The following is a 23969-nucleotide window of genomic DNA, read 5'->3' as shown; positions in this document are numbered from 1 at the left end:
CTATCTGCTTCAGAGACGAAGATAAAGAGTATGAAATATCCTCAGACTGCTTGGGAGTAATGGGGGGCAGGCGTGGTGTTCCTGGGCGGAACGCTGTCTTTTCAGAAAACTGTCGTACAGAGGGAAATCCGGGGTTATCATAGCATTCCTGGATAAACATTGTATAGTAAGCAGTTTCAAGCAGCACTGAGTGTGGCTTAATTGTGCAGCGAGTGGTGCTCGCTGAACCTATCCTGTTTCAACCACTCAACAGCCATAGACATTAACATCTGCATCACTTGGAGTGAATGAGCTGGAGATGGGGCTGCCTCTGGGGAGAACAAGTTGTCTGAAAGTAAATACTATGTATTCTAGGATGCTGTTCGCCCCTGATTACATTCCAACTCTGTGTCTGTATCTCATTATCAGGCTGATCGATTTTCCATTCCTCAGGGCCAGAAATGATAATGGAACCGAATTTTGTGGAACGATCAGATTAGATCTGACCATGGACATAATTTGAAATTTATTGATTAATTCCCTTCCATTTCACACCATTCCTGGCATGCTTCGGGACCCTGATCAACTTACCTTGCAAACTGTGTTTGCAATGATCATATTCAGTCGTTGGTGTATATTTTGTGATTTAAATCTGCTCAATGTATATGTTCATTTGAAACTTGCAATTTAAATTTGGAAAGTGCATTTGTTGACTTGTAAATATTTTGTATTATAACGCGTTCGTGTTGTTGTCCAGTTCTTGTGATTAATAATTTTGAATTTAGCACATGAATTATCAGCGTTTTTATTGTCACTGTAAAATTGCTGTTGACAAAGGAAAAGCTAAAAAAATGAATTTTTAATAATAAATTCCAAGAGGAACTTTCAGCTGAATCTAACAATTTAAATACGATTGTGACCCTGGTCCATATTCGTCCTTGGGCGCCTGTCGATGCGCAGTTTGCACATTCTTCCTGAGTCTGCACGGATTTCCCAGTGGTGGCCCGGTTTCATAGAATCTTAGAATCACTGCAGTACAGAAGGAGGCCATTCGGCCCATCATGTCTGCACTTACCGCAATCCGACCCAGGCTCTATCACCATAACACCATGCATTTGCCCTAGCTAATCCCCCTGATCCGAAGGGGCAATTCAGCATCGACAATCCACATTACCCGCACATCTTTGGAGTGTGGGAGGAAACCGGAGCACCAGGAGAAAACCCATGCAAACACCGGGAGAATGTGTGAACTCCACACAGACAGTGACAGAAGCCGGAAATCGATTCCAAGTCCTGCTGCTCTGAGACCACTGTGCCGCCACATACTCCACATAGGTCATTGTATATTCAATTAATCAATGCAAATTCAATGTTAAATTTGAGAAACAGTTCAGTCTAGCGATTATTTACATTTATTTATTTAATCCTTAATGAACGTGGATGTCACTTCTAATATCAGCATTTGTTTCCCACCGTGATTCCTGCACAACTGAGTGGTTCACCAGGTCATTTCGGTGGAGTGTTCAGCGGAAACAAATCTCGCTGTCTGGAGTCACAAATACTTAATATGCGATGATGAGAACATGCGGCACTCATTTAAAAGCATCAGTGAACGAGATGTCATTTTGAAGCAACATTAAGGCTGCCACCATTACTGAGGCAAGCTAGACATTCTTGTTTGATGAACGTAAACGAGGCACCGTGGTGTACCTGAACTCACGTCCCCAATAAATAGAGCTAGATATCTGCAAAACTGACTCACTCACATTGTCACTCAACACAGTCTCCCACAGCTCACTATCGGATGAACAATCCTTCCGAGACTTGCATTGTGTCAGCGGGCATACAGAATGAGAACAGTGTATCCGTAACTGATTGCAGGTCATTCCAGTGTTCAGCTTGTGTATTCCTAACTAGAAACGCAACACGATTAAAGCATTTGCGCTCCGAGAGTGCAATGAGCCAGGTAAGACCTGAATGTTGAACAATGTTTGTCCAGTTCCGAATTTCCCATTAATCAATTGATCTTCTCAAACCTGCAGTGTTCAGCATTGATGCGTTTGTATGAATTGAATCAGTTATTTGGTCACTATGTAATCCAGATGCATCACCATGCTCACCTTTACTGTCATTACAAGTACCGATTCATGATTGACCACATTAATAAAACATAGTTTTGTACATTTTCTCTTTCATTCTGAGGAATTCATGTTATTCTTATTGTTTAATGAAAAAGCCATACTTTCCTTTTTGCCAGTGTTAAACTTTAATTTGTTCAATGCCTGGGTTACTTGATACGTACAGAAGGAAATTTTATGTTGCAAGTGTAATAATGCTAATTTTCAATGACAGGAATTAATGTTATTTAGCCTAGGACATAAATATTTTTGCTCTTCAGTATTTGGGTTGAGTTAGCAATATCAATTCTAAGCCATTCGCCCAAAAACATTTCTTGCGTGACCCAATTCGTTTTCCTGAATTTCCTCACGATCATAAATCTCAATCCACTCATGCAATCCATGTGTTTTCCAACATAATATGCTCTGACCGCAAAATAATCGAGTTTCCAGAGGGTGCCAAGGCTAAAACAAAAAATCAACTGAACAACATTTGAAGAGCTCATGAAATAACGGAAGAAGGGAATAATAGTAAAGAATTTTGCAGATTCTCTCAATGTAGTCCTCTATTATTCACATCAATCTGTGGACAGATTTCAGGCCCAAGAAGGTATCCCAGGAGCCTCAGCGGGCACAATTTTAAATTAAATGCCAAGTATGTGATAGTAAACAACAGGACCACTTGCATGCCAAATTGATATACTGCAGTTGTGAGACTTAACTGTGCAATTCGACAACTGACGCATGTTATCTTAGCTCTGCAAATCTGGCACATCAAATCGGGATTTCTGCTCGACACGCTGGAGGAGGATCCACAAATATCCCGATGCCCACCAATGGGGGAAATCAGCACATTGGTGCTGAAGGAAAGGCTGAATCATTTGCAAAAATGTTCAGCTAAACGTGCCATTGAATGACACTAACCCACATTTCCGCCCTCCTCCAAGAACTTTCCGCAATCATTTCCAATGTCTGCCACAATCATGAAGTTAAAGGTTTATTTATTTGTCACAAGTCTTACACTCACATTTCGATTAAGTTACTGTGACATTTCTGGAGTCGCCACAGTCTGGCACCTGTTCGGGACAATTCACCTAACCAGCACATCTTCCAGAACGTGGGAGGAAACCGGAGCACCCAGACGAAACCCACGCAGACACGGGGAGAACGAGCAGACTCCGCACAGACAGTAACCCAAGCAGGAAATCGAACCCGGGTCCCTGGTGCAGCAATGCTAACCACTATGCTACTGTGCCGCCCATTCGCTCAAAATCTTTAATTAATTAAAACAAACTTTCCCTGGCGTGTTTTCTTTCTCTTTTTCGCTACCTCAAGTCATCATTTTGTCAATCATTGCCTGAGACCTTTTCATAATCTTTCAGAAATATTTCCTCGCCACCCGCCCCCGCTCCCCGCCCCCACCCTCACGCCCCCAACTCCTTTTCCCTGAGAGGATCATACTTGTTGAAGTTTTCATACTGAACTTCTGACCATTAAAATGAACTCCACATCAGCTCCAAATATTCAGAAAATGCGTGATTTTCCACATTCTAAAAGAATAAGAGGTAATTGAGTGGAGTTACTGGTTTCTCAAAGGAAACAGAACATGGTGTAACGATTCAAAAATTCGGTCAACTTCTGTGGAGACAGAGAAAGTCAGTTAACCTCGTGAGATTGACTCTTCTTCGGAGGTGAAAAAGAGTAGAAAATGCTTGGATTCTAAAGTAGGAGAGGGGTGCAGAAGGCAAAGCAGAACAAAAAAAAATAAAACTGTGACGGCTGGGTGACAAATTTACTGAAAATCTACTTTCATTCCACAAGCACGGCCTCACCTTGCATTTCTTTAGCCAAGTCAGCACACATATTTCTCACACATGTCCACATTTCAATCCTTGGACTGCTCAAATGCCATTGTGAAGCAAAACACAAACTTGAGTAATATTGATTCGGGTCCGGTTAAATACTTTGCAGCCTTGTGCATTTGACAATTTATTCAACTACTTCAGGTCCTAAACTCGCTGCTTCGTCTAAATTGTGTTTTTCTTTTAGCCAAAACTCGCACAGATTTGTTCCAAACTTCAGACAATGCCATCGCCACTAAAGTACGCACTGTTAAATAAAGTAAATGTGCTAGAGTAAAGCAAATTTCATGCAAATTCTGAGAATCTGAATATGATCGTAATTTAAGCACCGGTAATAGATTTCCAATTTTTCACTAAAACTTTCAAGGTCGCAATCGAGTGACTTGGCTGTTGCTGTGGGTGCGATCTGATGAAGGGAGATGAAGCAGACACAGAGAGGACGTTGGGTACGCTCTTTATAAATTAAACAAGCATAAGAACATATTTTGACGGTAGAAAAAGGATACACATGGATTGTTGGCAGGGTTTGAATAGTTTGAGGTATAAATCATAGAATCAAAGAATCAATACAGTGCAGAAAACTTTGTGGAAACAGAAACTCAAATCCTTGTGTGATTCATGAATACACACTATCATTTCTGTCATGAATTTGTGAATGGACATATCAGTGGAGGTTCTCAATGTTATATCCCCGGAAAATATATACTATGCAATTGTTAAATGAGCTTTTGAAAGTGAAATATAATGATAGTAACCCGTGGTCTCCAAGTGACTGAAGCCTTCATGTCCTGGGTTTTGATGTTCCTCAAATAAGCCGTCTTGGCTGCCATGTAAAAATGCTGAAAAAATAATGTTTGTTTAATGTACTGTAATTGATGTAGCGAATTACACAACTATTTATCCCTCTGGAATTATTAATAGTGTATAAGTAACGGGACGTATTTTGAGAAAATGATTTCGTGTTCTGCCAGTGAGCAAACACACACAGAAGGGACATCAAATGGAGGAAGCAATAATTCTAAGGATTCGATATGTTTTTTACTATATCATCGCGGCTTTATGTATACCCGGTAAGCTGTGAAATTGTTTTCAGTCAGTGTTAAACTCTGTTTATACATCTTCACTTTATTCCATTGATAAGACATAAATCCTTCCTTCTGTGAGTTCGGTATAGATAATGCATTATTTTCCTTCTCTCCGGCTGCAAATTTGAACTCTTCTAGTATTCTGTATTGACTTCACCAATGGCTGTTGTGTTCTCCGATCTGCACTGCATCCCGCTGCAGTAACATATCTGTTTTCAAATTCTCTGATCACGCAAATGCTGGAAATCTGAAATAAGATGAATAGTTAATGCAGGTTAAATTCAGCAAAACGAGGAGCATCTGACAGAGAAAAACGGTTATTCGCCAAAAAAATGCAATTGCTGCATTCATGCAGACATCCCGCAGACTGATCATTAATACATGAACATGCATTTATTTTATTGAGATAGTTGGAAGTTTACCTCTCCGATCCCCACGCAGATACGTGGAGAAGGTGCAAGCGTCACATAAACACTCACCGGACGTCAGATTTGAACCTTTGTCTTTGGCGCTGTGAGGCAGCAGTGGTAACAATTGTGCTACCCAAATGTGACTTCATTCTGATATTTTCCTGACCCATTTTCTCTGATATTGTTTAGAACGTGATGCTTGACTGATTTCTTTTATTCGTGCATTAAATACGGCCGTCGCCTGTTGGGCCAGTAATTGATCGCCCATCCCTGAAGGCAATGCTGCAGATCAGATACAGGACACACCAAATAAGGACACCAAAGGTCCTTCCCTCTAATACATTCGTGAACCCGTTATAGAACATTACTGGGGTTCAAACTTACTCACCCAGAGCATTTTAGCTTTTACTTAGGGTCATCTGAGCCCGAAACGTCAGCTCTTTCCTCTCTTTGCAGATGCTGCAAGACCTGCTGAGTTTTACAGCATTTTCGCTTTTTGCCCTCAGAGCATTACCCGGGGTCTCTGGATTACTAGTCCATTGACAACAATACGATGCCACTGACTCCGCATGTAATGAGACATAATTGTCCGCAGTCCATTTTAACACACAATACTGTAGTGTGTTGATTTCGTTTATCAATTTTACAGCAGCATGATAGTTAGGAAGCAGTCAATGTTCAGTTACACTCTATTTTAGTCTGGTGTCTATGTGGACTTTGTTCACATCCGCTGTTGGATTAGTCCCTCTTGTAGCATTTTGTTGCATAACGTCATGAAGAAGGAAAAAAAAACATGATTGAAATATTCAGAAAATGTGGCTGGATCTGTGAAGATCCAAACTGAACGATTCAGCTCAAAGCCGTTTTCTTCAGAAATTCAAGAAGAGAGATTGATGGTGGACGTTGTGCAAGAGGAAGTGAGGAGGGCAGTAAAAATCGAACTGCGGGGGTGAAGGTAGGGGAGATTAAATGGCAACACGTTTTATGGTACAAAATACAAATGGAAGGGTAAAAGTTACAACAAATAAGTAAGGGATTTACCTAGTGTGGGTGTGAATCGCTGAAGAATGAAAGCCATGTCGGAAGGCAGGAAAATAGAAAAAGGAAAAAAAAGCAGGCAAATCGGCATAAACAAAATTATGCAGGCATTGCGGCATAAACTATGGTTTGATATAGTTGACATGAATATTGAGTTCAGAGATCTATCAAGTTTGTAATATTAACATATGCTGCTCTACCGCAGCCTTGCACTCAGCCTCAATCGAACAAAGCTGTAGCCCATGAATAGCACACTAAGAAGTCTCACAACACCAGGTTAAAGTCCAACAGGTTTATTTGTTTGCACAAGCTTTCGGGGTCTCGCTCCTTCTTCAGGTGAGTGAAGCTGAAGGAGGAGCGAGACTCCGAAAGCTTGTGCTACCAAATAAACCGATTGCACTTCAACCTGGTGTTGTGAGACTTCATACTGTGCTTACCCCAGTCCAACGCCGGAATCTCCGCATCATGCCGATGGATAGTGACGTTAGTGTGACTGCCAGGTATAGAATTAACCGGCTGGTAACTGGAGATATGGGTCGGTCTTGATGAATTGGGGTGTTCTCAAAGCAGTTGCACAATCTAGTCCTTACACCCCCAGAGTAAGGAGTATCAGATTTTGAGCAGCAAATATGATGTGCGAACATGCATAATGTAAACATAGAAATCTACTTGAACTGTGACATTGTTCCTGCCATTTTAGCATTCGCCAACTGCTTCTGTCCTCTCCTTCGCTCAATACCAACAAATGACTCTGCATTTTTGCCGCAGCACTTACCAGGCTTCATCTAAAAGGCAGCAGAAATGCATACTATTTGAGTGTGCCACAAGGCAAACATGCCGTCCAAAATTGGAAGCAAACACGAAATCTATTGATTATCTTCAGAAAACAATAGCGCGGTAATATCCTCGAATGCATGGCAGCCATTTGGCATACATCCAAATAAGTTGTAAATGTGTCTCTCCTCACGGCCTGAACTGGATTAGGAAGTTTGACCATATGTAACTTTCAGAACACCGAGTGAATGGGGGTATGAGAGTGGATATTGCCGGCAAGATCATAACTGTGGTGAGAACTAAGAATGAAATATGAGCCTACTGCAATACTCAGATAATGTCCAATTATGCAGAAATAATGAGACTACAATACGCGGAACAGAGTAGGGGAGCGCTATTCTGTCTTTCCACGTTAATCAATCACAACATTCAAAATCCGACTGTGGTGTTCATTCTACTATCGTGCTCTACACCATAAATTTTGGCTTAGTGTGGATCCAAATATTAACCTAATTTAGTCCTGAATGTATCAAATGACCCTGTCGCTACTGCTCCCTTGGGAAGATAATTCTACACACTAATGGCACTCTGAGTGAATATACAATTGTGCATGCGTAGCACGAAAGGGAAATAGCATATTTACAACTGAATGTCTATTATGTGGTATCCCACACTCGACCATAATACTATACGAAATAGGAACAGGTGCAGGCTGTTCGACCGCGAGAGCCGACTGCATCATGCATAGAACATAGAACAGAGAACAGCACAGCACAGAACAGGCCCTTCGGCCCACGATGTTGTGCCGAGCTTTATCTGAAACCAAGATCAAGCTATCCCACTCCCTATCATCCTGGTGTGCTCCATGTGCCTATCCAATAACCGCTTAAATGTTCCTAAAGTGTCTGACTCCACTATCACTGCAGGCAGTCCATTCCACACCCCAACCACTCTCTGCGTAAATAACCTAGCTCTGATATCCTTCCTATATCTCCCACCATGAACCCTATAGTTATGCCCCCTTGTAATAGCTCCACCCACCCGAGGAAATAGTCTTGTGAACGTTCACTCTATCTATCCCCTTCATTATTTTATAAACCTCTAGTAAGTCTCCCCTCAGCCTCCTCCGCTCCAGAGAGAACAGCCCCATCTCCCTCAACCTCTCCTCATAAGACCTATCCTCCAAACCAGCAGCATCCTGGTAAATCTCCTTTGCACTCTTTCCAGCGCTTCCACATCCTTCTAATAGTGAGGTGACCAGAACTGAACACAATATTCCAAATGCAATTGGATCGTGGCTGATCCGATTCCACAGGTCCATTTTCCTACCTTTTACCGATTATCTTTGATTCCCTTTTTGATGAAAAGTCGATCTAACTCAGTCTTACGCACGGTCTCACAGTGGTTCGCACAGCTGCTCCACAGCGCCAGGGACCCTAGTTCGATTCCCGGCTTGGGTCACCGTCTCTGTGGAGTTCTCCTCGTGACTGCATCTGTTTCCTCCGGGTGCTCCGGTTTCCTCCCACATTCTGAAAGGCGTGCTGGTTAAGTGCATTGACCCGAACAGGCGCTGGACTGTGGAGAATTTCACAGTAACTTCATTCCAGTTTTAATGTAAGCCCTACTTGTAACTAATAAATAAATACACTCTGTAACCTTAAATTTACACAAGGACTCTGCCCCTACTGCTGTCTGGGCAGAGAATTTTAAGGAATCACAATCCTCCAAGAGAAATAATTTATCATCCTCTCATTCTTAAATTGGTTCCCCTTTGTTCCGAAACAATGTCCTGTAGCATTAGACTCTCTCATGAGGTCGATCATCCTCTTCGCATCTACCCTGTCAAGCTCCTTAAAAATTCTGTATATTTGATTGAGATCACCTCTCATTCGTCTAAATTCCAACGAGCAGTGTCCCAACCTGTTTAACGTTTCCTCATAAGACACTCGCTCTCTGCAGTGAATCATTGTAGTTAACCTTACCACAACTGCCTGCATTAAAGTAACATATTTCCTTCAGTAAATGTAATATGGTGCAAGCATGCACTTTGCATTTGGACTGAAAAGCTCCCGCCAGAATATTTAATGTTTGCAACTGTTTCATCTCTCACAATTCAGAACTCTAATTTCTATAGTCCCCACATGTCGAACGTTGCCTTGTAAGTCAAAAGCTCGCGATTGCTATCACTGAGTCCTTCTAAAAATGCAAGTATTCCAAACCTTGGGTAAGAAGCGCAAAGCTCCACACAGAATTCTAGGTTGTGTCACAAAACTTATTTTCAACGCTGAACACGTTCCACAATTCTACACTCGGCCCCTTTGAAATGAAGGCTAACATTCTCCGTGTCTTCCTCCTAATGCCCTGGGACTGCACGTTAACATGTAACATTCGCATTGTCACTTCCAATTTCTTCCATGGCCATGCCCTCCAGTGCACCGTTAATTTAATACAACATCACGACCATCTTTCATATTTGCAGTCTTCCAAATCTCGGCGCTGGAGAATCCTTGATTTCTTGTCTGCATTCTGTGCTCCGTTTGTTTAGCTGCCAAGACATCCAGATATCCAGCTATGGATATCTATCACTAAAGATCTCACCTTGCCGTCATGTAAGACATTTTACAAAGCATCTAAATGGAGAAGAGAAACGTGGCAGCGAGTTATAGGCGTAAGTTGCAGAGATAATAGAGACCGCAATGTTGAAGCATGGATTCCAATAAAAATGGAGGAGAAATGCTGTACTGCAGGTTGTCTGAAGTTTACAAGGTGGGGGCTATTACAAACATATAAAAGTGGTAAAATAAATATTGCATTTGAGCCAAAGGACATTGGCTTTACATTATTGAACTCAGTCTAAGTCTGTAGCTCTTTTGTCTAACCTCTCTGAATTGTTCTTTATTTCAGCCAACTTAATCACGATGCTAACACTCCAACTCAGGGACTGCGGTCTGTGCAAGAGCACTACTATCTACCTGGTCGCCATGGTCACGGCAGACGTCCTGGTCCTCTCATTTCTTGTTCTGGTCAACCATATACTGGTTCCCCATTTCCCACAGGTGTTTTACCTTAACAGCGTAGCCTACGGCCTCAACTCCTTCATGAGTGCCGCTGTGATTGACTGCTCAGTATGGCTAACCGTGTCCTTCACTTTTGACCGTTACGTGGCAATCTGCTGCCAGAAGTTCAAAGGAACTTACTGTACTCCGAAATCTGCAGCTCTGGTGGTTGTGGTGATTTATCTTGCGACATATTTGAGAAGCATCCCAAATTATTTCACAAATATACATTACTATGATCATAAAAATCTGCAAAACGAACAGAGAAACGGTCTCAGCATTGACTCTAAGCAGGCCTGGAGAGCATTTGACTGGATGAACATTATTTTAAATCCCTTAGTCCCTTACTTGGCTGTGGTGCTGCTCAACCTGTTGACAGTCAGGCACGTCCTGGCGGCCAGTCGTGTCCGGCGGGGATTCCGGGGAGATGGTCAGAGTTCTGCGGACCCCGAGATGCAGAATCGGAGGAAAGCCCTGGTGTTGCTCTTTGCTGCCTCGGCGAGTTTCATCTTGTTGTGGATGCCGACAATCGGCCTCTTCCTTTTCTCACGGCTCACTGAAAGCTACAGTTTCTCCGACTTCAACCACCCTGTTGCTGTGATTCATGAAAGCGCTGACATGCTCAGTACACTGAACTGCTGTACCAGCACGTGTATGTACGCTCTAACCCAATCCAAATTCAGGGCAGAGCTGAGAGGGACGCTGCGATGTGGGAAAAATCTAATTACTAAAACTACTGCTGCACGTGACTGAATATTCAGGCAATGGCGCGAATGTATCATCCCACAGACAAATTATAATTGATGCAACTAATTCACACCTATATTTGTTTCCAAACGATTTGTAATTAGAAATTGTAGTCCATAGAACCATAGAAAATTACAGCTCAGAAACAGGCCTTTTGGCCCTTCTTGTCTGTGCCGAACCATTTTATGCCTAGTCCCACTGACCTGCACTTGGACCATATCCCTCCACACCCCTCTCATCCATGAACCCGTCCAAGTTTTTCTTAAATGTTAAAAGTGACCCCGCATTTACCACTTTATCCTGAAGTTGTAAAATAGGAAAATAGATCAACACAATTGGTTTAAGCAGAAATTACAATTATAATTGTAATTTCACAGTGAAATAATTACAGTTTATATCTTATTGATATCGATCGAAAGTTGAAGTACATTTATGGTCCTGCAATAAAATTGTGATAATTATTGGAGTCTGCAAGCTCATCAATTATTTTAGGACGTACAGTCATACAGAGCTTGTGGTAGTCGGCAGTATTTAGGTAACATGTGGGGACAGAAACGGATGTGCCACTTTCGGTGAAGTAGAACGCCACTTCTCTGCTTTCACTTGTTTATTTTTCCATCACAAGTGGAATGATTTCAGAATGCCAGTGCGCTGGGAATGCTGTACACTCGGTGCTGCAGCTGCTATGTTGGATAATCTGTTTTGAATGTCGTCCTGTATAGAGTGTCCGTACTTATGGAAAGTGCCATTATGTTTGATGCGATCATTTGGATGAAAGATGAACAGTCGAGCTTCACTTGAGCACTCAGGTGTATTTAAAACGCGAGTGTTAGTATGACTAATGTCCTAACTTACGGAAACGAAAACAGATTAAAGATTAATACATGTCTATTTGACACTATATCTCTTGATGACGTCAGGAGATGTTGAAAGCGCAAGATCAATACAGGTTATCACTTTAATATGAAAAGTGTTCAAATGTTAAGCAACATTGGAGAAAGTAGTTGGACTCATGGAATCTGCAGTGCAGAAGGAGGCCATTTGGCCCATTGAACTTGCACCGACAACTGTCCCACTCAGGTTCCATTCCCATAACCCCTCATATTTACATTCCTATTTCGCCTGACACAAAGGAGCAATTCATCATGGCCACTCAACCGAATCCGCACATTTTTGGACAGTGGGAGGACACCGGAGCACCCGGATGAAATCCTTGCAAGACACGGGGAGAATGCGTTACCTCCACACAGACAGTCACCCGAGGCTGGAATTCAACCCCGGTCCCTGGCGCTGTGAGGCCGTACTGCTAACCTCTGTGCCACTGTGCTGCCCGAAATACATATTTTATATTTTGCCTTAACAAGTTTATCAGATTAGATTTTCAATTGATAATTGTTGCTCAACAGCACTGGAATAACCTAGTTCTCCCTTTATTGTCCCCACTTCGATCAAAGGTAATAGAAGAAAATCCTTATCTCTCGTTCTCTCTGGAAACGCTTCAGCAGGTGATGAATATTGCCTCCATTTCTATGTTTCCTTCTCTCACATTTGCAGCAGTGGCAGTTCGTTTTTTTTCTGTTTTAATTGTAATTGGCTCGGAATAGTGATTAATTATTCTCTGTTCTCGACCGAAATTTCCCCGTATGCCAACTGTTCCTTCTCGTTTTTATTTCCTCTTAGCTCGGCTTTCTACAGTTTTTTATATCCCCGGTAAATATGCTTCCTGTCGCCGGGAGATCTCCCTTTATTCGGCCTTCTGCAACAAAATGCCGCCCCTGAGCCCACTTACTGCCCAATTTATCTGCAGGGCAACCGCTGTCGCCCTTATTCCCAAGTTTCTACACTCACATTTCGTTCTCGTTATTCAGAATTACACGACCCCCAGTTTTAGTTCCTGAAATATCCTATACAGACTGAAACTATATATTTCAGATACCATAGAATAAGAGCATCAGACAACACGAAAATTGTTATTAACGCTGTATATGCCAACTCGTTTGCTAACACATGCAGGTTAATGCTTTGCTAGATGCATCATCACACAGTCTATTTTTTTCTCTCTCTCTCCGGAGCAAATGTGTTTATTGAGTCTTCGTTTGCAGCAGTCTGTGGTCCAAAAAATTAAGTTTCTAAAAGCATGAAATAGATCGGAAACCTCCCGCCACACGGTCAGAAATACTGCAACAATTCAGCGGAGTAAATTATTTCCCAAGTGAATCAGTAGCTTACTGCCTGACCATGTGAACTATACACTGAACTGCGGAGGGTTCCTATCTCAACAATGTAAAAGAAAATGAACAAATTGTTCCCTTTCACAGAAAATGTCCGAGCCGAGATTGAGAATCTCATTCTTCCACATCCCCATTGTGCATGTGAGCGATTAGTGCAGAGATTAAGGTGCATGCAATAGATTTGTGTGATGCAAAGACTGTGATCACTGGACTCGCTTTATTAGTTCTGGATCTGGCTCTTGCAAACTTGTCGTTTGGGGAATCATATTTGCATGTTTTCTCCATCAAGTTGCTGATAGCACACTTTGGAATAATAAAACTTGACACCACAATATACTGAACGTCAATATATATTTCAGGCTTTATGAACATTATTTTGAAATGCTGAGAGAAATGAAAATAATGTCACTTCATTAACTTGAAAAGTTGAAGCGAAAATTTAGCAAACATTACCAAGCGAAGGTTTCAGCATTTATGTGATCCTCCCAGTCTCAAGCTGTTCACTAACTCATCCTCAGTCACTGCGCGTTGGTTCTTGTGTATATCTTGGTGGAGAAAGTTGAGAGTAATGGAGAGTCGTGGGACTGAGAGTAAGGTGCAGTCACTCTCCCTCACTCATTTCCTCAATGCTGCAGATGTACACCCACTCTCAGTGACACACAGGCCAACACTCAACGTTACAGAAACATACCGTCACTGCCATTGACTCTCACTGATTCTTACTGCTGCGCGCACAAAATCGCTCAATTTCACTTCAACTCAGTCACGCACTCAGTCACGCACACTCACTGACATCACACACAGGTACTCACTCTGATTGCCACACCACTCACTCTGTCTACCCCACACACACACACACACACACACACACACAATGACTTCCACACACGGTCTCACTCACTGTGGCGCAGGAATTCACAAAAAACAACTCTCACTGCGCAAAAACTCTCACTGCCGCATCGTGGCCAGATCACCATGTCTGCACCCAACGAAACTTTTCTCTCTCTGGGTCCGCCATCACTTCACACATCCCAATTCTCCCGTGACTCACACATCCCAAGCCAGCTGTGACTTTCACATCCCAGGCCAGCTATGGCTTCACACATCCCAGCCTCTCCGCGACTTCCCCAGTTCCCGGTCCATCCCGATAGATCTCCCTTCAGTCCCGCATTAACTTCCCTAGGATCCGCACTGGCGATTTGACCACACCCCTCCCCCAATACCGGAACAAATTCAATTAGACGCTACCTCGGGCCTCAGGAAGTGCGGCCTGATCAAATCAAATCATTCCAGCCGCCAAGATTCTGCAGCTGCTTCAGGCTGCACAAACCTGTCACTCATTCCTCTCAAAACTAGAATCAAAAATAACTAACCTGGGACTGACGATGTGCTGCTGGTTCAATCATAGGCTTCGTCCTCGCAACATTGGCTGCTGATATACTTAGCAGTGGGCCTAACTATAGCCAAGCAATGGAGAGACCAATGTGTTATTGGATGACAACATTTGGAATTTTAAAAAGCCTGCACATGAAGATTTCAACGGCTAAATTCGATGACGGGGCGATTCGGATCCAAATGTCTGCGGGCCGCAGTCTGCAGCAGTCAGGAGCAGCGGTTTCATTTCCTGTCATTTTTGCGGGCAACGCAAAGTTTTAACCAAATGGTAAGCAGCTGAAGAGCGGCATTATTTGAACACAAATATAAAGTGTGGCAACTCTGCATTCAGCTATATGACAGAAAACATCGCCAACAAAATACCAAACATACCGCTATCTCAACGCCATGTTCTCTTTCCATGATATGAGCATAGCTCGCAAGGCCTTGAGAGCAGAATGAATGAACTAATTCAGTTGGATTTGTGAAATTAATTTTGCATGGCCACGTTTATGTGGGGCACTCCACTGGGCTCCAATAAATACCGGAGATAGAGTTCCAAATTTGCAGAGATGTGTAAACTATGCAAAACATATATATATATATATATATATATATATATATATATATATATATATATATATATATATATATATAGTGACGAGTGTTAAAACCCATTCATTTGCCAATCAGATGTGTTAGTTTTGGAATAAAGCACAGGGATTAGAAGGTTTTCCGAAATGTTTTCAGGCTAACACTTCGATTTCCATGCTCGCTGTCCAACTGGACTGGGGACATTTCATGATCTGACGGTGGGGCATCAGCTATAACAAGTGGACAAACTATTCACGCGGAATACATCAGTAAAACAATTCTCGCATCACGTTTCGACAAATAGGTGACCTGGGAGGCGGTGGCGGAGCGGGATTCTCTCTGGATAATATTCCAGAGACCAAGGGTCAAAATCTCCAAATCAAGTTTCAATTCCAGGCGGATTGAAACATTTGCACTCAATAAAAATCTGAAATTATATCTCCAATAGTGAACGGTAAAACCTTTGTCGACTGTCGCAAATTCCCGTCTGGTTCAGTCGGGTCTTTTAAGAAAGATAACCTTCTAGCCTGGACTGCCCTGCGTCCAACTCAAATGCAGAGCAATCTGATTGATTCTTCAATAATCTGAGATCACCGAGCAAGCCATTCCGTTCAAAGACAACCAGGGCGGCACGGTAGCCCAGTGGTTAGCACTGCTGCTTCAGAGCTCCAGGGACCTGAGTTCGATTTCCGGCTTGGGTCACTGTCTGTGTGGAATTTGCACATTCTCTTCGTGTCTGCGTGGGTTTCCTCCGGGTGCTCCGGTTTCCTCCCACAGTCCAAAGATGTGCGGGTTACTTTGATTGGCCATGCTAAAATTGCCCCTTACTGTCCTGAGATGCATAGGTTAGAGGGATTAGTGGGTAAAATATGTATGGATATGGGGGTAGGGCCTGGGTGGGATTGTCGTCGGTGCAGACTCGATGGGCCGAATGGCCTCTTTCTGTACTGTAGGGTTTCTATGATGACGTGTGGGCAAATCCCCCAAATGAATCAATAAAAACTAAATAATGCTGAAAAGCAACGAAAATTAAAATGAGAACCTGGAAAATATGTAAGCTGGGTCACTTATCAATAGGACTATATACTATAGAAAACAAGATGTTCTGCACCAGTTAAAATGAATCTATTGCTGGTTCAAACTGCAGTGTAGTTTACAATCACACTTTACAAGAGAGTGACGGCATGACAGAAAGTGCAATCAAGGTGCAATGGAACTGCTTCCAGGCATTATGGACTTCAGTTCTGTTGATATCTTGTGGAAGTTGGGCAAATTCTTCTCGGAGAATAAAAGACTGTCATCCGGATTGTGTACTTTCCAGATTCTGAAAAGCTGAGTTGAGAAACCGTTACCGAATTATTTTCGGTCTTTTTTTTTGGAGTGATGTAGTTGTTAATAGGAGTGATGCTGCTCTGGAATCAATGCCGAAGTAACTACAGGGTCAGACTGTGCCGCCTTGGTTTTCCAGGATTTTTTTCATGTGGAGATGCCGGCGTTGGACTGGGGTAAAGTCGCTGAGCAGAGACTGATAGCCAAGTTCCGCACACATGAGGATGGCCTCGACCGAGATCTTGGGTTCATGTCACACTATCTGTAACTCCCACGACTTGCCTGGGGTTGCAAAATCTCACTAACTGTCCTGGCTGGAGACAATACACATCTTTTAAAACTGTGCTTAACCCTCTCTCAACTCACATTGTCCGTACGTTTAAGACTTGATTACCTGTAAAGACTCACATTCCAAACATTATTTTGTAAATTGAGTTTGTGTCATTTTATGCCCTGTTTGTGAACAGAACTCCCACTTCCCCGACGAAGGAGCAGCGCTCCGAAAACTAGTGGCTTTTGCTACCAAATAAACCTGTTGGACTTTAGCCTGGCGCTGTGAGACTTCTTGCAGGACTTTTGTTTCCTGCAACAAACAAACACAGCCCAACAGCACTCACCCATCCGATGTCCATGCCACTTCATGCCACATCTTGCAGTTATACCATGGCCTGTCATGTATTCCATGCGAACTGGTGAAACTCTATTCATCCCAGTGCCCTTCATTTAAAACAAAACATCATTGTTGCTCTATTTAATTAATTGTGTTGGTGAGAAACGGACACTCTATAGCTGATATTCTGTGTATTGTCCCCATAGACTGGCATTGAGCTATTGTTTCATATCCAGGGCTAGCTCATTCCTCGCACTTGAGAGAAATGTCAGACTGGATGGCAAGTGTTGACAGGCAAGTTACACTTAGGAGGCAAGTATTTAACGCTACGTTCGCGTATTGAAATTACAATTAATGAACCAACTTGGCAGCTGGATAATGCAGGGTGAGAGAGGCACCTGAGAGGACGACGGCGAAAGGTGAGGGAAGGAGAAGCAGCCACGAATAAAAAAAGCGAGGAAGGGAGGAGGTGGGGCAAGAAAACGTAGTTGGGGGAAATATAGAATCAGAACGGGGAAAGCAAGGATCTGAAAGAAAGGAGGAAACCATGAGAGGGGATGTTATTAGAGAGATGTAAATACCAGATATATATATATATATCGGAAGTGAGAAAGCGAGATCGTATTTCCCAGAGCAGAGAAATACTTGGCAGTGGGAATTGAGAGTATTGTTCTGAACGGTCTGTGGAAAAGCTCAAAGGTAAAGGCTGTCCACATTCCTATGTGAAAATCGTTTGGTCTTGAGCTGTCTTCAATGCTTCCAGGCCAATCATCATTAAGAAGATAATGACTGGACAAAATGGCGATTCAGTGAGAGAGTATGGACAGCTGTACTGGCAGTTGGTGGGTCATATCTAGAGACTGGGGCTGCCAGAGACAATGAGACGGAGAGAGAAAGGGAGAGAGAGAGAGAGCGCGAGAGAGATGTCAGAGAGTGAAAGGTGGGAGGGTGGGTGGGTCACATAAAGAGCATTAAGAGAGGGATTAATTTCATGTAACATTGTAAATGAAAAGAAGAATTTTGCACCAAGCAACAACACAGAATGTCTCTGTACATATATTAGGTCGCTAGTGAGTTGATATCACAGTTGAAATGGTGGAAAGAAATGGATTCAATTAATTTTCCGTAACAACATTCCTCAGTCAGTGTTGACATAATATCTGCACAGCAAGCTTTCAAAATAATGGTCTATGGATGAATATTGGGTAAAAGACACTGGGGAGAACTGTGGAGTTCTTTTACTACGAGTATCAGTGGGATATGTACACGGGAAGAAATTTGAATCTCATCAGACAAAAATGAGGAAAACTGAGCAAAACTCCAATTGGCACTTCATTAGAATCCTTTTCCACACAAGGAGATGTCAAGATCAGGTATCAGCCGCCCGAGCGAAAAATGGAAATAAATTAAAGAGCAAATTTTGAAAAGGGGCTTTCATAAGTATTTCAAAGTGAATCAAAAAGAAACGTAATGAGTAAAGAGCATATGTTGAATAGATACAATTCGGTGGCTCTTTCAAAGAGCCGACATGGGGACGATGGGCGAACTGGCAGCCTACTTAAAGAATTATTATTACTTTAAGCACGGTGAAGATTTCAGTTTGAAATTCACCGAATCAATCATTAGACAGATATGACTTTGACTATCACCAAAATGGCACATAAACCTTGGAGAATGATTTATTATTTGATTGCAGTCACTGGTCTTCTCAATTAATTAACCATTCATTTAACATGCTAATGTTAGGACCCGAATGTCCCTGTGACCATTAACCACGAACGACAGGGCAACAGCATATAAACAACATCCCTGATCCAATGGTCAAACTGTGACACTGAGGTGGTTAATGGAAAATGAGGAATACTTTCCTGTCGCTCTTTGCGTTCCGACTGCTGCTGCATCGGCCAATGCTGATAAACGAATGAACGCAAGGGATTTGCTTGCGGATCAGAACGTTTCTCTGTAAAGGATCTAATGAAACGTCTCGAGGAACATTTGTAGGCCTTTCGGTCCGTCAAGGCTGTATTATCATACCAACAGAATATAGCTGATATTTGGCTAAAATTAATCAGCCCCGCTTGGCTGGACAGCCGATAACGGCCTGCTCAAATGGAAATGTAACCATGTCAGTTCTAAACTTTGAACAAAAAAAATCGATGTTTTAACGTGCGTCAGTTAACCAGCCTCGGGTATTTTAGTTGCCCATACTTCCCCTCAGTGATACGGTGGTTTAATCATCGAGCACAGTTCAAAACCCCCGCAGGCACTCTCTTCCCTGTGTCTGTAACATACTCGAACATAAAAACCCTCCCTCATTCTAATCACTTTTTTTCTCATCCTTCAAGCCATTTTTCGAAACGAAAATCTTCCAACAAGATTGGATCCACATTTAACAGTAATTTGTTTTTGTGATTTGCTGGTAGTTTTATTTCCAACATGTTCCTGGCAGGCAGACTGGGGCGTTGTTTTCTCAACGCGAAAAACGTTATATGTTGTGTCAAGATTCAACTCTGGTCTGCACATGAATTTGTGAGACAACGCTGGGAACGCAGTACATAGTTTCAGCCTGCCCCTAACATGGGCACTCCTCACTTCGGCTACTTTGCACAAATACAGTTGCTCCTATTGTTGGTTAGCTCACGCATGGAACTGCTCGAAAAATATTTATCAAAAATGATAAGTTGGCGACAGTCTTAAAATAGTCGAAGAGAAGGGGATAGGATGACAGAGGACATTCCACAGCTTTGTTCACAGCAACCTGTCGGCAAGGCTGCTAATGGCATTTTGCGAACACAAATGTCAAGCAATGCACACCAGCACACAAAGTGCATTGCTCGCTTGGAGTGTGCAAACAATTCGGTTAAGCAGCACAAGGAGAAGCAATTGCTTACCGAGTCACAACTTTCTTAGGCCGAGGACCCTTGAGATTCTTGGGTCGTGGCATTAATTTATCCTTTTGGATTTTGTTTGGCAGGATGTTAAGAAAATGAAGGAGTCTGTTGAGCTGGCCAACTTCAAGAAGAGGAAAACGAAATTCTCGCATAATGTTCAGACACTTTAATGTGCTACAATTTTCGTCCTTTTGGGTAAGCTTATTTTCTGCCGAATCGGGATTCAATGCCTGCGGATCAGATGGAGGACAATGTTAATTCCTGTTATTTGGATCTCTGGATGATTTTGTCTATGCAATGACACACTGACACTATGCTTTTTAAGTCATTCGAATGAAACTCGCTGCATTTATCACTCCTCTCCCTGTCTCATTTCTCACTCTGGTCACTCTGTCAGCATATTAACAGTGAGGGTGGGATGGGTATTCAAAGGCCGGGTCGCACTGGTATCGTGCAGCCCCAAAATTGTCGTCCTCAAAAGATCGGACCTTGCATGGAATGTCCTAGTTTTACCCACCAGGAGCGAACCACGAAAGTTACACATTGTGGAGAGGTTCAAGCTGCGAATTTCTCAGCATGAACTCCAAACTATATGATGTATTATGGCATCAGGGAAAATATTGGAAACGAATGCTTTTGTTATGAGCACAGACAATCCGTTCTCAGCTGTTGAGTTTGTATCTCTATATGTGAACCTCCCCTTTGAAGGCTTACCGAGGAGAGTGATGGCACTGGTTGGAAGCGCAGGATAAAGTCATTGATCGAAAAAAGTAGTTTAATAAATAAAGTAACATAGATTCCGTCAGAGTAAATAAAAGGGTGTCACATTCGCAGGACGAATAGGATATGCACGTGGCAGATACGGCATATTGGCTAAATGTTGGCTCTATTGTTCACAATAACCATTCCAGCTCAGCCGGAGAAGTGCACCTTTGTGTTCCATTCCACCTGTTCTACAGCGGAAAATATTGATCCTATATTACATTACATTGCTCAGAATATGACATCTAGTTGTACTGTAAGCTTGCACAAACACCTCAATTCCAAGCCGTTTATCAAAATAACATATCCAGCTTTCAGTCCGAAGAACATCGCTATGCAGGGTCCCACTCCAATGTTCACACTGGAACATCCAGTTGTACAGCAGAAGAACATAGAACATAGAACATAGAAAGCCACAGCACAAACAGGCCCTTCGGCCCTTCCACATTTCCAGCCCACACGAGTGTTCACATTAACTTATTCAGCTGTATTGAAGAACAATAGCTCTGTGATAATTTTCATTCCATAGTTCACATTAACGCCCCCAGTTGTGCTATAGAGGAGCATTTATTTGTACAATGAAATCCTGTTTCTTTTTCACATCCAGCTGCAGGACTTATTAAGAACTATGTTTTCCAATCCATTAGATTGATCGGAATAACACATTTCACTGTGTGCAGAAGAACGTTTCTGTCTTACACTGTAGTTTACTGTTAACAGTAGCACATCAATCTGAATTGAATATGATCAACTAGATGGTGTATTCCATTTGACTATGCAGAATAAGGCATCCAACTGTCCTGACATCTGAAATACCTCTGGGCAGTAGTACACAATATTGTTCAGAATAACATATCCAGAAGAAGAACTGCTCCAAGTAAAATGGTTTACAATATAGTTTACAATAGCATATCCAGCTCCTATGAAGAACACCCTTTGTCGCATCCACCTATTTCACAAAGACACACCGTGTAGCATTGTTGAAGAGCATTTCCAATCCATTCCAATTATTTGCTCATAATAACAGATCCAACTGTACCCCGGAACTACGTTTCTGCCTTCACTTTCAGCCTGACAAATACAAGTCCATCAGTATTCGAGAAGAACTTCTGTGTTGCAAGACAACGTTCAGACTGAGGCCTCAAACTGCTCTGTGGAAGGACATCTAATTTTACATTCTTGTCCATTGTTCAAAATAACATATCCAGCTGTGCTCCCGAAGATACCTGCAGTCCATTCCAGTTTTCTTCACAATGTGGGAACAAGCATTGCTGCGAAGCAACATCTCGTTTCAATTACAATTTCTTGTCCACGTTGACACAACCGGCTTTTCCATAGGAGACAATGCGTCTGTGAATTGTATCTCTGCTCCTCACAGTAACACAATCTGTTGTAATGCAGATGCCACACTGCCAGGGATCAAACTAAGATTTCGGCTTTTGTGACTGTCTATGTGGAGTTTGCGAGTTCTCCCTGTGTTTGCATGAGTTTCCTCGGGGTGATCTGGATTCCTCACACAGCCCAAATATGTGCAGTTTCGATGGAATAACCATGCTAAGTTTTCCCTTGAATGTCCAAAGATGTGTAGGTTAGGTGAAGTAGACCTGGTAAATACGCAGGTTTACGGGTTTACAGTAGGAAGTTGGCCTGAGTAAGTTGCTCTTTTGGAGAGTCGTCGCAGTCTTAATGGGCCGAATAACCTACTTCCTTACTGCAGGAAGTCTATGATCCTATCCTTCTATAAATGTTTTCTCTGTTTTATATCAGTTTATTGGTCAGAGTTACACATCAATCTGTATGCCAGAGTTTTCTGTTCTCCATTCCACTCCATTGGACACAATTACACGTGTGTGTGCGTGTGCTTTTTGTGTGTGTGTGTGTTTCTGTGTGTGTGCGTTTATTGTGTTACGAGGTTGTTCTCTTCACCGACGCTGCCAGTCCTGCAGAGCATATCAAACAGTTCTTTATATCTGTTTTTCACCATCTGCAGTATGTTGCATTCACTCCACTTCCAACTATCTGCACTAATGAAAATAACCACAGCTTCTCCAGTCTCTGCATGTGGTTGAAGTCCATGTCCTGACTCCTAAGAAAACAACGCCTGTCAATCTTGTGCCCTCGCCTTCTTATAAAAATGGGGTGGGCAGAAATCGACTCAATGTGACAGTGGGAGATTTAAAGATAAACATTAAAACAAACATCTTGTGTTTGATTTGCAATTCTATGCGTCCATAAATGGAATTCATGATGTGGAGATGCCGGCGTTGGACTGGGGTGAACACAGTAAGAGTTTTAACAACACCAGGTTAAAGTCCAACAGGTTTATTTGGTAGCAAATACCATTAGCTTTCGGAGCGCTGCTCCTTCGTCAGATGGAGTGGAACATTTTCATACGCGTTTTCAATAACCATACGTATGACTGTGACGTTCTCCATTACTGCATTCATTAACTGGATCAGTTTCGGGCCATGGCCTCCCCTATTCCCAATTACTTCCATCACCGACCCTCACTCAACACATCTATACCGGGTAAAAAGCTTCGGATTGTAACAGATTAACTGAATCTGTTTGTTTGGTGACTGTAATTAATGACATTACCCATGGCACTTAACGGTGCCACTGGAAGCTTTCCTTCTTTTATTAATAAGGGATTCATTTCAATGAATTCTCCCATCGTGTCCGCAGATCGACCAGCTCAGGTACTAACAAGGACCAAATGCTCCAGATAGAGGGAGAAGGGAGATCATAATCTGAAAATAATGGATTGCAATCTTTCAACAACGTACCAGAAACTGACAACGCACGACTGCAATGTTACAGCAATGGATCAGAATGTGAAAACACACGATTGGAATGTCCCAACAAGGATGACCTGAGTGGGCCTGGAGGTCTGGAGTCTGTGTCAATGCGTCTGCTTCAATGCGAGGAGGGTAACGGTTAAGACAGATGAACTTAGAGCCTTAATACTTATGTGGAATTTGGATGTGGTTGCGGTGATGAAGACTTGGTTAAAAGAGGGACAGGACTGGCAGCTGAATATTCCGGGGTATAAGTGTTTTAGGCGAGACAGAGGAGGGGCTAAAAAAGGTGGGGGAGTAACGATATTAGTT

General features: G+C 42.5%; 1 protein-coding gene across 1 annotated transcript; it reads left to right on the top strand.

Annotated features, from left to right (window-relative positions):
* The first annotated feature begins 10183 nt into the window (after positions 1-10183).
* On the top strand, positions 10184-11074 carry LOC144486495 (putative G-protein coupled receptor 139). Its single transcript, XM_078204537.1, has one exon. It carries the CDS (start codon positions 10184-10186, stop codon positions 11072-11074), a length of 891 nt encoding a protein of 296 aa, XP_078060663.1.
* Positions 11075-23969: the final 12895 nt, after the last annotated feature.

The sequence above is a fragment of the Mustelus asterias genome, unplaced genomic scaffold (genome assembly GCF_964213995.1).
Source record: "Mustelus asterias unplaced genomic scaffold, sMusAst1.hap1.1 HAP1_SCAFFOLD_370, whole genome shotgun sequence".
NCBI classification, from domain to species: Eukaryota; Metazoa; Chordata; class Chondrichthyes; order Carcharhiniformes; family Triakidae; genus Mustelus; species Mustelus asterias.
This window is presented reverse-complemented; position numbering and strand designations above follow the sequence as displayed.

What these genes read in the sequence shown, in the direction of transcription:
- LOC144486495 (XM_078204537.1), top strand. Translation starts at nt 10,184, where the DNA reads ATGCTAACACTCCAACTCAGGGACTGCGGTCTGTGCAAGAGCACTACT.